Source organism: Halichoerus grypus, chromosome X, assembly GCF_964656455.1.
Source record: "Halichoerus grypus chromosome X, mHalGry1.hap1.1, whole genome shotgun sequence".
In the NCBI taxonomy this organism is placed as follows: Eukaryota; Metazoa; Chordata; class Mammalia; order Carnivora; family Phocidae; genus Halichoerus; species Halichoerus grypus.
Genome location: NC_135727.1, coordinates 1441131 through 1454106, shown reverse-complemented (window position 1 = coordinate 1454106; position 12976 = coordinate 1441131). Strand labels below are relative to the sequence as shown.

At 55.2% G+C, this 12976-nt stretch overlaps 2 protein-coding genes across 2 annotated transcripts; both read right to left on the bottom strand.

Annotated features, from left to right (window-relative positions):
- Window positions 1–922: 922 nt before the first annotated feature.
- LAGE3 (L antigen family member 3) lies at window positions 923–3473 on the bottom strand. The gene is made up of 4 exons (XM_078064793.1): window positions 3432–3473; window positions 2764–2900; window positions 2142–2243; window positions 923–1857 (listed from the first exon to the last, which is right to left on the bottom strand). The coding sequence occupies exons 1-4, from the start codon at window positions 3471–3473 to the stop codon at window positions 1743–1745; spliced, it is 396 nt and encodes a 131-aa protein (XP_077920919.1). The 3' UTR covers window positions 923–1742.
- A 6667-nt stretch (window positions 3474–10140) lies between these two features.
- Window positions 10141–12959, bottom strand: UBL4A (ubiquitin like 4A). The gene is made up of 4 exons (XM_036094094.2): window positions 12802–12959; window positions 12538–12643; window positions 12130–12344; window positions 10141–12014 (listed from the first exon to the last, which is right to left on the bottom strand). Exons 1-4 carry the CDS (start codon window positions 12847–12849, stop codon window positions 11904–11906), a joined length of 480 nt encoding a protein of 159 aa, XP_035949987.1. The 5' UTR covers window positions 12850–12959; the 3' UTR covers window positions 10141–11903.
- Between the last annotated feature and the right edge of the window lie 17 nt (window positions 12960–12976).

The window sequence follows — 12976 nt, the reverse complement described above, 5'->3', positions numbered from 1 at the left end:
TGCTCTCTTAAATAAATAAAATCTTAAAAAAAAAAAGTAAAGGGCGCCTGGGTGGCTCAGTTGGTTAAGCGACTGCCTTCGGCTCAGGTCATGATCCTGGAGTCCCAGGATCGAGTCCCGCATCGGGCTCCCTGCTCGGCAGGGAGTCTGCTTCTCCCTCTGACCCTCCCCCGTCTCATGCTCTCTCTCTATCTCTATCTCATTCTCTCTCAAATAAATAAATAAAATCTTTAAAAAAAAAAAAAAAAAAAGTAAATAGGGACGCCAGGGTGGCTCAGTTAGTTAAGTGTCTGCCTTTGGCTCAGGTCATGATCCCAGGGCCCTGGGATCGAGTCCTGCATCGGGCTCCTTGCTCAGTGGGGAGCTTCTCCCTCTACCTGCCTCTCCTCCTGCTTGTGCTCTTTGACAAGTAAAATCTATAGAAAAAATAAAAAAATAGTAAATATTTAACCAAGTAAATTCTACCTCTTTTAACTTATTGTAAGGAAACATCATTCATGCAAAGATTTATACGCAAGAGTTCCGCTGAATCACTACCTCTAATCTGGCAAAGTTGAAGAGAATTTAAATGTTCAGTAATTACATCATAATGCGTCTTTCATGCATCCATTCGAGAATGTTTTTAAAGAGGAAAAGTTCACATTCGATGGGGGAAAATATCAGGAGACATGCGAAACATGCAAAATATTACCTCTTATTTTATTATCCATTTAGCATATAAACACAAGGATAAAACTGAGGACACATTCCAACGTGTGGAGAGCCGCTGATAGTGAAGGGCAGACCTGCGTTCTTCCATTTCCTAACCTGTCTTCAGTCACCTTTCCCGCCTCAAGTACCCGCATCCCAGAGCCTCCCCTGCCACCTGAGGACAAAGGGAAGACCCTCCGGAGGCGGCGCCACAGAGCAAAAGAAACTTAGACACGGAAGAGCAAAGCTGTTTTATTTTCTGCAGGAACAAACATCTAAGCAGCAAACAAAACAAATGGACTCTGAGTGCCCTAGGGCCAGCAGCGGCAGAAGATCAGGCCCCCCCAACACCAGAAGCTCAGGCCCCCCTAACACCAGATCAGGCCCCCCTAACACCAGAAGCTCAGGCCCCCCTAACACCAGATCAGGCCCCCCTAACACCAGAAGCTCAGGCCCCCCTAACACCAGATCAGGCCCCCCTAACACCAGAAGCTCAGGCCCCCCCAACACCAGATCAGGCCCCCCTAACACCAGCTCAGGCCCTAACACCAGATCAGGCCCCCCTAACACCAGAAGCTCAGGCCCCCCTAACACCAGATCAGGCCCCCCTAACACCAGAAGCTCAGGCCCCCCTAACACCAGATCAGGCCCCCCTAACACCAGAAGCTCAGGCCCCCCTAACACCAGATCAGGCCCCCCTAACACCAGAAGCTCAGGCCCCCCTAACACCAGATCAGGCCCCCCTAACACCAGAAGCTCAGGCCCCCCTAACACCAGATCAGGACCCCCTAACACCAGAAGATCAGGCCCCCCTAACACCAGCTCAGGCCCCCCTAACACCAGCTCAGGCCCCCCTAACACCAGAAGCTCAGGCCCCCCTAACACCAGCTCAGGCCCCCCTAACACCAGAAGCTCAGGCCCCCCTAACACCAGATCAGGCCCCCCTAACACCGTTGCAGCTACCACTACAGGGATGACTGCCCCAGGGAAGGACGCAGTGCCTTGGGAAGGGACAAGAGGCTAGGCCTTAGCCCCCTCTCCCCAGCCCAGGCTTAGCGGGAAACGGGGGGCCCAAAGCGCCGCATGGTCTGCATCACCAGGGAAAGCTGATCAAGAAAGGTCATGATGGAAATCCGGAGGAGGCGAGGATCTTTAGCTCTCCAGCGGCTGAAAGGGAGCAGAAAAGACAAGCAAACTGGAGGTGGAAGCTTCTCCCCTTCCTTGCTCTGCCGCCCCCCCAAATCCAGTACACGAACCCTGACATCCCCATGAACGCCCCCCTCCCTGTACCCCAGTCCAGGCTGCAGGGAGACTGCAACCCCGCCACCCCGCCCCGTCCCTGGAAGTAACCCTTTATGGAGGATCTCTGTGTGTCCCGCAGAGCGCCCAGCAGAGTGGAGACCGGGCCTGCCACCTGCTGCCACTCCCAGCCGGCCCCTTCCAGAACTTACACGGCCATGACGCTGCCGCTCACTGTGAGCTGCTTCTCAACAGCCCCTCCGTGGGGTTCGGCATCTGGGGCCAGGGACCCACAGGCGATCTCCGCCTCCAAGCTGGACGGGAAAGGCACGCAGAGGGCACTGGAGGAGATTCGCTTAAGGCACCATCCAAACGACTTTGTGCCTGGGCCCCGCTTCCCAGGCCACCCTGACTGGCTCCGTCCCCTTCGGGACAGCTCCCACCCCCTCCCGGCCCTAATCACGCCCAGTCACCCCGAGACCTAAGCTCCGCTCTCATTTCTCAGCCTCCCCGTCCCCCGCCCCGTGACGCCAAGCCTGGCCCATCCCGCCCCCCGCCCCCGGCAACCGGGCCATGCCCCTGCTCTCCCTCCTTCCTCCCCCGACCCATCCCTCTGAAGCCACCCCGTGCGCACCCCGCTCCCCTCTGTGCTTGCTTCTCTCCCTCCAACCAGCCCGGGCCGGCCCCCCCAGCCGCCCCCGGTTACCGCTGCCCCTCTCCCTGTCCGCCCCCAGGCTGCCCCGACCCTTCCGTCCCTCTGCAGCCCGTGGCGCCCACAGCCAGCCCCCGGCCCAGGCCCCCCCGCCCGCCGTCCGTTCGCGTAGGATACAATACGTGTATTCGGCTTTCCAGCCTTGGGATCTTGGAAGCAGCGTCCCCGCCTGGCCCCGGGACGTGCCGTGGGCGCGAGACAGGCCGGGCCCTGCCAGCCGCAGGTCGCCCCCGCGCCACCGGGAAAGCCGGGGCCGCCGCGGCCACCGAGGCAGTCATGGCCGTCCCGGCCGCTGTCCACACCTCCCGCCCCGCCGCCTGCGCCTGCGCCTGCGCCTGCGCCTGCCGCCTGCACGGCCGCCCCGCCCCGCCTCTCGGGAACCCCGCCCTCCAAGGCGACCTTAGGGCTCCCGCGCAATCGGGCTCCTAGTGGGGCCGCCGGCCATGGGGTCGCTTTCCGCCCTTGGGCCCTGGGAGACCCCCCGGCTGCCCAGCCAATGAGCGCTTCCTCACAAAGCTCAGCGCCTTCGCCCGCAATGCAACCCGGGCTCCCCGGAGCGCCCGCGCCGTTCCCCCCTCGTGCCCTCCCCGGTGATTCTGCAGGGCTCCTGCCAGTCCCCCTCTCGCTCAGTCAGCTCTGCCGTGAGCTCCTGGAGGCCCCGCCCCGTGGCTGCCTAGCCAATGAGCGCTCTCCACGAAGCCCCGCCCCTCAGGACTCGGTGTGATGCCCAGGGCGCCTGCGCAAAACGACCCTGCCCTTGGGAGGCTGCCGGGACTATGCTCGGTTGTACCGCGTCGACCCGGCGGCCCGTGGCTTCCGGGGGGCCCCTCATGGCTGCGTGGCCAGTGAGCGCTCCTCCGCGAAACACTGCCCCGTAGAGTGACGTGTGACCCCGTCGCACCTCCGCAAACCCGTTGTGCCTCAGCTCGACCCCCACCCCTGTCCAAGACCTCGTGTGAGGCCACCAGACTCGTGGCCTGTTGCCCGCCCCGTCTCTTCCTCGGGTTCAATGTCCCCACGACATGCGGCCCGACGTCCTTGCAGCGATTCGTGGATGGGAGATGGGAGAGAGCCCCCGACGGACACCGGGCCGCCCCCCGCCCCCATCGCCGGTACGGGTGGAGAACCCAAAGTGGCCTTCAGAGGGGGCGACCCCTGAGATGAGCGGATCAGAGAACCCAAAGTGGCCTTCAGAGGGGGCGACCCCTGAGATGAGCGGATCAGATCTGCGTTTTGGAAAGATCACTAAGTGGCTCCTGTGGGAGGGCAAGCCTGCCAGCGGGCAGAGCCACGCGGAGGCGAGGAGAGACATGGTGGTCCCTGGAACTCAAGTAGTGGCCGTGGAAAACGACTCATGTCCTAGAGGCAAAACCAGAATGCAAAGCGGAAATCACTGAAATCCCAACTTAGTAAACTACGGTATAGATAGATGCACAGAAAGCCTGGAACAATACCCCCAAGTGTAAATACCCATTATCTCCGTGTGGTGGCATTGTGGGGGATTTCGAGTTCCTTTTGGGGTTTTTCTTCCCCCCCAAAAGGCCAACAGTGATTTTACATGACATTTCTTTCTTTTCATTTTCTCTTTTATTTATTTTTATTTTTATTTTTTGTTTAAAGATTTTATTTATTTATTTGAGAGAGAGACACAGCAAAAGAGGGAACACAAGCAGAGGGAGAGGGAGAAGCAGACTCCCCGCCGAGCAGGGAGCCCCATGCGGGGCTCGATCCCAGGACCCTGGGACCATGACCTGAGCTGGAGGCAGACGCTTAACGACTGAGCCACCCAGGCGCCCTCTTTTATTTTTTTTAAGTAGTCTCTACACCTGACGTGGGGCAAAAAACTCATGTCCCCCAGACCAAGAGTCGCATGCTCTACTGACTGAACCAGCCGGCCGGGCACCCCCATAATCAAAAAGGTGTTTTTAATGTGACATGAGATTCCACTGTGGAATGTTGTGTTACTTTTCTGTGTTCCTCCTTTGGTAATCATAGGGAATTACATAAAACTGAACTATATCATCAAATCCTGCTGGATCTCCCCTCAAAACAGACCCCAAGTCAGACCACTTCCCTCCCTCTCCATTGCTAGTCCCGAGTGGAAGCCACCATCCGTCCAACTCCTTCACCAGCTTCCTGACTGGTTTTCTACTATACTTTTGCTCCTCTACAGCCTGTTCTCCACACAACAGAATTACCTCTTAATTTTTAAAATAAGTCACATCACGGGGCGCCTGGGTGGCTCAGTCGTTAAGCGTCTGCCTTCGGCTCAGGTCATGATCCCAGGGTCCTGGGATCGAGTCCTGCATCAGGCTCCCTGCTCCGCGGGAAGCCTGCTTCTCCCTCTCCCACTCCCCCTGCTTGTGTTCCTGCTCTCGCTCTCTCTCTCTCTGTCAAATAAATAAATAAAACCTTTAAAAAAAAAAAACAGTCACATCACATTGCATCCCTGTTTAAAATCCTAAAATGATTTTCCATTGCCCTTGGAATCGTATCTAAACTCCTTGATGTAGCTTATAAAAACTCTGTGTGGGGGCGCCTGGGTGGCTCAGTCGGTTAAGTGGCCAACTCTCGGTTTCAGCTCAGGTCATGATCTCAGGGCCGTGAGATCTAGCCCAGCATTGGGCTCCATGCTCAGCAGGAAGTCTGCTTGAGATTCTCTGATTGTCTCTCTCTCTGCCCCTTCCCCCTCTCAAAATCGAATAAATAAATCTTCAAAAAAACTCAACTGTGTGTGACCTGAGCTCCCAGCTCGTCCATCCATACCCTCACCTGTCTGCTCCTGCATTCTCTGTAGCCTGTGGGGCCTTCTCTTTGCTCCTGACCAAGGGTGACCTGCCCCTACCCCTTTGCATTTCTTCTTCTATTTGGAAGACTCTGTCCACAAACCTTCCCATGGTTGGCTCCTCCTTGTCATTAGGATCTTGGCTCCAGTGTCACCTTTGAAGGGCCGTCTGGGTCACCGATCGAACATACTCCCCCCAGGCACCATTCATCACATTTGCCCATTTCAGTCTACTGCATTGCATTTATCATAATCTGAAATGACAATCTTGTTTTCTTTACTTTTATATCGTTCGTATATCTCTCTGGTACCTTTTTGTTGTTGTTCTGTGCAGTTTCTTTTTAAAGATTTATTTATTTATTTTAGAGAGGCCATGAGCAGGGGGAGGCACAGAGGGAGAGAGAGAGAAGCAGACTCCCTGCTGAGCAGGGAGCCCAACACGGGGCTGGATGTCAAGACCCTGAGATCATGACTGGAGCGGAAATCAAGAATATCAAGAATCAGATGCTTGACCGACTAAGCCACCCAGGCACCCCCATCAGTGCAGTTTCTGGAGTACGAGGTTTGCTGCTTGTTTAATGAAAGAGAGTATTAAATACAAAAGTCATCACTGTCTGGACCCAGCAATCCCACATATAGGCAGTTACTTCACAAATATGGAACAACATATGCACAAAATCACTAACTGTAAGATAATTGGTCCTAGAAAACTATTGGACACCATATACATGCCCATCAGCAGGGAACTGGTGAAATCAACTATGGTACATTCATACAATAGTCCTGAGCAGCCGTAAGAAAAAGAAGGAAAATCCCTAGTGAAAAATGAAATGATTTCCAGGATATATTGTTGTGTAAAAAAAAAGCAAAGTGCAAAGGACACACACACACTCTCTCTCACAGACACACATGCTTATTAGAAAAAAAAAAAAGGAAGGAGAAACCTGAAACTAATGAAAATAGTCACCCACAGGGAGGTGAGATGGTGTGGGATTTCTTGGATCATACCATTTTGTGTAGTTTTGACTTTGAACAAAAAGTACATTTGGGAAATCTAAAAAAATCAAATGTGAAAATTGAATAAAACCAAAAACAAATGAAAACAAATAAAACAAAACAAATGAGCCTAACTGCATATCCAAATGATAACAAAACCACACAGAGAAAATAATTCAGGTGACTTTTAAATCAGTTTTCTGCTTGTATATCCCTGCACGGGATATATTCTAAGGACAAAAGAACTGACCTTATTCTTAGTATGTTTGCTCTCAGCAATGGTAGTGATGAGATTACAGTGAAGCCATTTTGGGTGTACTTCAAGATAGACTACCAGGTGGATCAAATGAATCAATATATTGATGTTGTCAGGAACCAGAATTCTCACTGTTGCATGAGGGAAGGTGGGAAAGGACTGTGATGTTGGATTGGAATTGAGGACTGCAGTATGAACTTAAATAATACGGTTTCCTAGTTTTGTCTGGTAGAAGAGCCTAGAAGCAATGACCACACCTTACATCCAAACCTTGGTTTCTCACTACCATTCTCTGCTAAAAGGAACCAGAGCTTCTTGGAGAAATGGCTGCTTCTAGAGCTGGGGCAGGAAAAAATACAAGATAAGCCTGGAGCACTTTGTAGTGCCAAAAAGTAAGTAAGGGCTTGAAACACAAAAGGATGAGGCATGGCCAAGGGACACGGGAGCCAAGCAGAAAGAACCACAGCTAGAACAATGTGATCATCTGAAAGGATATTAGACCTTTCGGAGAGGAGTATGACTGGGAAGGGAGCACCAAGGATGGTGCTGGAGTGCCGGCAATGTTCTATATCTGGATATTGAGGGGACAGATACATGGGTGTATTTACTTTAAAAATCCATCGAGCCGTACACTGATGAATAATGCATGTTACTGTATGCATGCTATAGTCCAATAAAAATTACCCCCCAAAACAATATTCTTGGATTCTAAGTCATTGAATAAAAAAACCCCGATGCATCTACCATGATAATCAAGAAAAGAGAGCAGGGAAAAAGGAAAGCTCTTTCAAGAGAAATGCTGCCAACTGAGAATTGTAGACAGCAAGCAAGCATCGGCAAACCACCATCGTGAAGCCACCACTTCATTCCGGCCAGGATCCTACTCGTACGACGGTAAAACCAGCAGACAGAGGTTGTCGGGGAAGATCGTCACATGGTCACAAGGTATTACCCCAGACTACTTGTGCTTTAGGAAAGGAAGATGCAACTTTGTGAGGCATGTCAGACACGACCTTGACCATGTGACCAAACTGAGCCTCCCCAACAGTGGGACAGCCTGACCCCAATGCCTCTTGAAGCTGTTGGACGGGGGAGGGGAAAGGACATAGCAACTTCTCAAAGCACTTAAGCTGAATCTAATGAGGAAGGTGTCAGGAAAATCTAGACTCTGGAACATTCTACAAGGCAAGTGCTCTGGATTCTTTCAAAAATATTGTTGCTTGGGACGCCTGGGTGGCTCAGTGAGTGACGCGTCTGCCTTCGGCTCAGGTCATGGTCCCGGGGTCCTGGGATCGAGCCCCACATCGGGCTCCCTGCTCAGCGGGGAGCCTACTTCTCCCTCTCCCTCTGCCACTCCCCCTGCTTGTGCGCTCTCTCTCTCTCTCAACAAGTAAATAAATTTAAAAAATATTGTTGCCTGATTGCCTATGGAGGAGGGAGAGTTTTGAGGGACACAGGTGGCCTCCGGCTAAGTGCTACTGCCATTCACTGAGGCAGGCTGTGAAGAAACTGTGCTCGCTGAGGGGCTGATGAAGTGCGACGAGGGAAGGAGCTGTGCCTTCCAGTGCTGGCGTTGCCAGCATTTGGGACATGGTGGGTGCTCAGTGAATGTGCACTGAAGGAACGAATGAGCTATCTGCAGGAGGGCCAGGAGCTGTCTCAGTCGCTCTAGAGATGTGGCCTGGAGTCAGGAAAGCGGGCCAGGAGTGAAGCACAGAAATGGGAATGAAGGTGGACAAGCTCCCTTGGGAAGTGATAGAGAGAGAGAGGAGTGGTCTGGGGACAGGGCCCTGGAGCTCCCCACATTAAGAGGTAGAGTTTGTCGGGGGAAAGAACCAGCAAAGGAGCTAGAGAAGGAGTGAACACCTGAGAGGGGCATGCAGAGAGGGCGGTTCCCCAGGAGCCCCGGAGGGGGGCAAGGGTGGTTGTCTCTCCGGCAGGCTTTTCAGGGCCCCGAGGTCTGGAGCTGGCTACAGCTGTCATATCTGCTCCCGGGACAGCCTGGCCTGGCTAAGCTGTACCCCTGTTGAACCTATCAGAGCTGGCAAGGCCCAGTTTTAGCCAGGCCTGTGCAGGAAGCCTGAAGGTGCCAGCGAATTGTGGGGCCAGCCTAGTTGCTTGGGTACCTCCAACTCAATGAGCCCCACCCTAAAGCAAATGCTGCTCTCCTGAGTCTGTCCCTCCTCCTGCGTGCCCTTGGGAAATGGCACCACAGGCATCTCATTCCAGGTGCCAGACCATTTCTGTCTGAGAGGCCCCTTCAGCTGGGCCCTTCACTCATCCTGTTGTCTCCTGGTATCATTGCAATTCATAGCAGGGCCCGTACGGTGCACTGTGTCCCCGGGGGTAGGGGCTGTCCCGAGGCCCCTCCCCAAGGGGCAGGCAGGGGGCCTCAGGGATCCACAGTGGCCAGGGCACAAAGGGTAGCAGGTGGGTCAGTACCCACCTCCTGGGTGGACACAGTGCTGGCCCTGTTGAAGAATCACAGCATTCAGAGCCCGCAGGTGTACACGGGGCCACCCCTAGACTCTAGGGGCAAAGGCAGGGTGCGGCCTATGGCCTATGGTCTCCTCCCCTGACAGCACAGGCCCCTTCCCCCTGGGCCTCCCACTCCCCGCCCTGCAGCATCCTTTCCCCTCCTATCTTCCCTCCTTTGCCTGCCCAGCCACAGCTACACACTTGTGCACAGACAAGCTTCCAGAATGTGGGGTCCCCAGTCACTGTCACCACCTTCTCCCCTCCCCACCGTGCAGCCACTTCTTGCTCCCCAACATCACCAATGACTTTCTCGTTACTAATGCCTCTTGGCAGTACCAGACTACACCCCACTTTCTGGAAGGGTGTTCTTGGCTTCTCATACCGACCTTTCCTTGTGGCCTACTGTCAGGAAGCTCCTTGGCCTTTACCATGTCTCCAGTTGGTAAAATGCCTCAAGGCCCAATCCTCTCTTCTCTTTTCATGCTACACTCTCTGGGAAGCCACCTCATCTGTCCTCAGAGACCCTAGGACATCCTATCCACACCTAATTCCTGATCGTCATTGTAGAAGGCTGCACAGGGCTCTGGAACTGGACTGGGCCGGGGTCCCAGTCAACTCCTCCATCAGGGTCCCACCATACACCCTGAAGATCTCATTCCTGCCTCCATGTCCATCCTGGTCCCCCGGCTGAGTTCCTGACCCCCACGTCCAAGTGTCCAGTGGATGGTTCCTAATCACCAGAGGGTTCTTGTCACTCCTGAGCCAGGAGAGCACTGGCACAAGGGACTCAACGACCATCTCTAGGGTCTGGTTGAAGTGCACATCTCTGTCACTCCCCTGCAGCGGACAGTTGCTGCTTGGGGCCACCATTTAGCCCTGGCTTTCGTAGAGAATCCCCCTCTCCCTCCCACCCATGCGTATCCAGGGGGCTGGCCTCCCACCACCCATCCCACCGCTTGCCAAAATGACTGGAGCATGACCTGATTCTGACCAATACAAGGACAGCGTTTATTTGCTGGGGGCATCGGAGAAAGAAGGTACACTACAGGGCGAGAAGGTGCTCCTTGCTGGCTGTGAACAAGACTCAGTGGAAACTGCAAGCAGCCGTCTTTTGCTCCTGAGGCAACGGCCTGGGATGGAGCAGACACTTCAGGGTGCAGAGGGGAGGTAGGAAGAAACTGGGTATTTGGTGAAATTGTCCATCTGCTGCCAATACCCCTGGACTTCTCAGTTTGGTAAACCAATGTTTCCTTTATTGTTTAAACCAATTTCTTCCATGATTAGACCAATTATTGGAAACCAAAAGCAGCCTGGCTAATATAGTTCCTTTTGGGTAAGAGTCAGTCTCACGTTCACCTTTAGTGGGATTCAAAATTTCAACAAAAATTTCCGGACTCAAAATAAAATGAGAGCACTGGTAAGTATCACATGAGCTGCCAGACCACACCAGTTCCTGAGCGGGCCCTGCTGTTTGATATTCCCAGCTCTCGGGGGGAGCCAGGGACTTTCTTCTGCTCTTCAAAGCCTTCGCCCATTGGGCCTCTGTCTTCCCAGCCTGGGGACCCAGCATTCACCCCATGCGGCCCAGGCAGGAGGGCAGCTTCCTTCCAGTCTTGACAGCCCTAGGTATCCTCTGCCAAGGAGCAGGTGCCTAGTGACCTCTGGTGCCCATACACCAGGCAAGGTGGGAGGATCAGCGCCACCAGCCCAGGCTTCTACCCCCTCCCCGGCACTCTGAGGGTTCCTCTTAGGCAGTGAGGCGTGTGCAGAGTGAAAGGCCCTGTATCCATGCGGCAGGGGAAGGGTCCACTTCCACACTGTGGGTGAATGCAGGGTGTGGGAGCCTGGCCAAGGCTGAGTGACCTCAAGTCAGTCACCTGTCATCCCTCAGAGATGAGAAATGCTCACGTCCAGGAGGAGACAAGCAGAGAGAGTACCCAAAGAGCTGTGACGTGAAGGGCCGGGACATCGCATCTCTGGGCCATGCTTGGCCATTGCTCGGTTTTTGGCCTGTCTATGGAGTACAGGAGGAGGGCTGCAGACCTCTCCCCCCGGGGCTGGGTAAGGATGAAGGACAAGGAGCTTTCAAGAGTGGCCCCCATTGTGCAGAGTTAACAACTAGGGACCGACGTGGCACAGGGACTTGCCTGAGGTCATACCGCAGAGGTCCCCGACTCCCCGACCTGCTTTTCCTTGTCGAGTGCTCACTGGCTGCAGCGGCTGAGGGGGCCCCGGGGCTCGCTGTCACTTGGCCTCCTGCCAATGTCCCGAACCTGTCTGAGGTCAGGTGACGGGACTGGGCAGCAGGGGCCAGCTGCTTCCCCTTTCAGGCCTGAAGAAGAGTTTCTGGAGGGTGTATTCTCAGTGGGCTAAACATGATAGGCCAAAGCCCATCCCTTGGAACCCGTCCAAACAGCCCCTTTGTTCCTTTGCACCCTGGGGCATTTCTAGAAGCTGGCTGCACTCAGATGCTGGCTCCCCCACTTCACTGCTAGGTGCCTCGTTGTCTTACCTTTTGTGTGAGGTGTGGGAGCAAACCCACATCAAGTGCTGTGAGCTCTGGCTGGCACCTAGCAAGAACCAGGTATGGGTACCCCGGTACCTGCCGGCGACGATGATGATGATGATGATGATGATGATGATGATGATGATGATGGTGATTATGAGCCAAATTGCAACAGGAGAACACATTTAATGCTACATGCAGCTTGTAGCCTGGCCGGGCTCCTCCCCACACTCTGAGAATCCTATTTGGAGAACCCCTTCTCCATAGCTTCAGTCACTTCGGGGTGCAGAAAGCGGTTAGCCAAGCGTTCGATGTCATCCAGCGTCAGGCGGTTCAGGGACCTCTCATAATCCTGAGGAGAGAAGGCCAGAAGGATTCAGGGGGTGCCGGTTGGGGGTACCCTATGACCGAGGCAGGGGATGGGTACAGCTGGGCGGGGAGTGGATGTCCTGGGCCGCCCTTCTCACCCTCTGTAGTTGATCCAGAACTCTGTTGGCATCTGCAGCGCTGAAGTGGCGGGCCAGGACTTTGGAGATCAGCTGCCAGGCTGGTGTGGGCGGTGGTGGGACCTCGGCCAGTCTCCGGGCGGTGCTTTCTTCCAGTAACACCTTCTCCAGAGGTTTGACCACTAGGTTGAGCTTGGAATTGGGCCCAACGCTGTAATCGGAGAGTCTTTTCCCATCTGCCAAAGAGAGATTGACGGAGTCGTTACCCACGGCGAAGCTCGGCAGCATCTGTCTGAGGAGGGTCCAGTCACCTCCCTGAGGGCAGAGCGGCCAGCACCCCATCCATCACACTCCTTCCCGGGCTCGGCCTACACACCCCGTCCCCTGAATTCCTGCGGGGCTCCCTGGGCGTCTCCTCTTCCCGGGTACCTGCCAGGGCCTTGCCCTTGAACAGCAGCCGCTGCTGGCGCACGGGGACGTTGAGCTTCTCAGAGACCAGATGTTTCAGCGCGGACACCGGCTCGTCCTCCGACACCTGGCCGGGCCGAGGGTGCGAGGCAGGGGTTGAGTCCGCGGCCCCCGTCGAGGGAGGCTCTCCCGGCCTCCCCATCCCCGCCCTCGGCCCGGCCCAGCCCCGCGCCCAGGGGTGGTGAGTGCGCGAGCCGGCACGGCGCCGGGGCCCGGTGACGCTACCTGCAGGCTGCACTCGCGGCCCTGGAGCGCTTTCACTGTCAGCTGCATGGCGGCCGCGGCGGCGTCCACTGCGGCGGGCGCGCACCCCAGCCGCCCCCCGCTGCGCGCCGCCGCCCCGGGCGCGCGCCGGAACCGCCCGCCGCCGCCGGAAGAAGCGCGGGGGGCGCGCCCAGGC